Source organism: Aureococcus anophagefferens (assembly GCF_000186865.1).
Source record: "Aureococcus anophagefferens unplaced genomic scaffold AURANscaffold_394, whole genome shotgun sequence".
Classification (NCBI taxonomy): domain Eukaryota; class Pelagophyceae; order Pelagomonadales; family Pelagomonadaceae; genus Aureococcus; species Aureococcus anophagefferens.
The window spans coordinates 5,644-7,421 of NW_008705899.1; the positions used below are offsets into that span (position 1 = coordinate 5,644).

General features: G+C 70.5%; 1 protein-coding gene across 1 annotated transcript; it reads left to right on the plus strand.

Moving 5' to 3' along the window:
- Positions 1–94: 94 nt before the first annotated feature.
- AURANDRAFT_68795 (hypothetical protein) lies at positions 95–1,765 on the plus strand (the record flags this gene model as incomplete). The annotated part of the gene is made up of 2 exons (XM_009044524.1): positions 95–735; positions 892–1,765. Coding segments are annotated over 2 exons (1,515 nt in total), but the record flags the coding sequence as incomplete, so codon positions are not given.
- Between the last annotated feature and the right edge of the window lie 13 nt (positions 1,766–1,778).

Consider the following 1,778-nt stretch of genomic DNA (forward strand, 5'->3'; position numbering starts at 1 on the left):
GTTGAGCCTCGGCTCGCCGCGATCCGCCGCGGGGCTGCCCTGCGCGCCGCCGCCGCGGCGGGACGGCGACGGGAAGAAGCGCGCCGGCGTGCCCATGAACTTGCGGGTGCTGGACCAGCAGCTCAAGCGGTCCCTGGACGTGGCGCTGAAGTACGCGACGCCCCTCGAGAAGGCGCTGAACGCGCGGCTCGACAGCCTGAACGGCGACGCGGACGCGCGCGAGGAGTTCTTCAAGAAGATCGACTATTTGAAGGAGAAGCGCCAGGAGGCGCGGCGCAACGACCCCGACGTGCGGCGCCAGCGCGCGCTGGCGCACCGCGTCGCGGCCGAGTCGCCGCGAAGGACCTTGGCGGAGAAGCACGCGTCCGTGCGCTCGAACCGGGAGAGCTTCCACTCGAAGCGCAGCGAGCGGATTTTATCGGCCTACGTGCGGAAGACGGCGCGCGTCGTCAAGACCAAGGCCGAGCGCCTCGAGGACGAGCAGCGCGCGCGGCCCTGGCTCGCCGCGCTCGTCCTCGCGCGCAACGCCGTCGACACGAAGCGGTCTTATGATAGACGGACCCGGGAGTCGGACCAGTACGGCGGCGGGCGCGCCGTCAAGGGCGCGGCGTCGCGCGTGCAGAACCTCTGGCGGCGGAAGACGGAGGTCGACCGGGGCCGGAGGTACCGCGACTCCGCGAAGAAGATCTCGTCCTACGCAGGGCCGGAAAGAGAGAGATTCAAGTTCGCTTCAACGTGAGTGTTCCGCGCGCGCGCGTTCCGGAAAAGACATCCATGCTTCGAGACCGTTCCGAGAGATGATCGCTCGTCCAAAAATCAGCCGAAACGAGTGGAAAACGACCGAGAGAGGAGCCTCCAAAGTTGGGAATGTCGCACTCTTTTCCCGCCCAGGTCCTACATCGCCGCGAAGCGGACGACCATGCTCATGAACCGCAAGGGCAAGGCCGTCGACGTCATCGCCCACTTTTTGACGGAGAACGCGAACGCGCGGAAGCACATCCACCGCGTCATCAAGAACCTGCTCAAGGCGACGCGGCGCGTCCAGCGCTACTGGCGCGAGTTCGCCGTCGTGTCGTCGCACCGCCTCGCGCTGCTGAACATGCTGTGGCAGGACGCGGAGACGGACTACTACCGCGCGGCGAAGGCGCGGTGCCACGAGGTCGCGGAGCAGCGCCGCGTCGAGATCTTCGCCGTGGGCGCGCGCGCGGAGCCCGACGCCGAGGGCGAGGGCGGCGACGTCGTCGGGGCGTTGCCGGCGCTGTCGCCCCTGGGGAGCCCCGCGCCGTCGAGCCCGCGGTCGTCCGCGCGGCGCGGGTCGTCCTTCGGCGGCCTGCCCGCGCCCGCGCCGCCGTCGACGCCCGGGTCCGCGGCCAAGGGCACGCCCCGCGGCGCGCCGCGGTCCTTCGGGGCGGCGGCGACGCAGGACGCGCGCGTCAAGGCGCAGCTGGACATGGTCGACATGGACCTCGAGGACGAGCTCCGGAAGTTGCAGCGGCGCCGCGTGCCGCCGTCGCACCGGAGGGACTACCTGCGGAAGCTGCTCTTCGAGTGCCGCCGCAAGTTCAAGGTGGATCTGCCGGACTCGACGAACCTGCTGGCGAACAACGCGTACGCGATCGCCGCGCGCTTAGCGTCCATCGAGGACGTGCGGATGCTCCTGCGCGGCGGCCCGGGGAGCCGGCCGGCGACGGCGGCCTCCGACGACGCGGGCAAGGAGGACGTCAACTCCGGCGCGGAGCGCATCATCGGGCGGCTCGTGGCGAACGTGCGCACGAAGC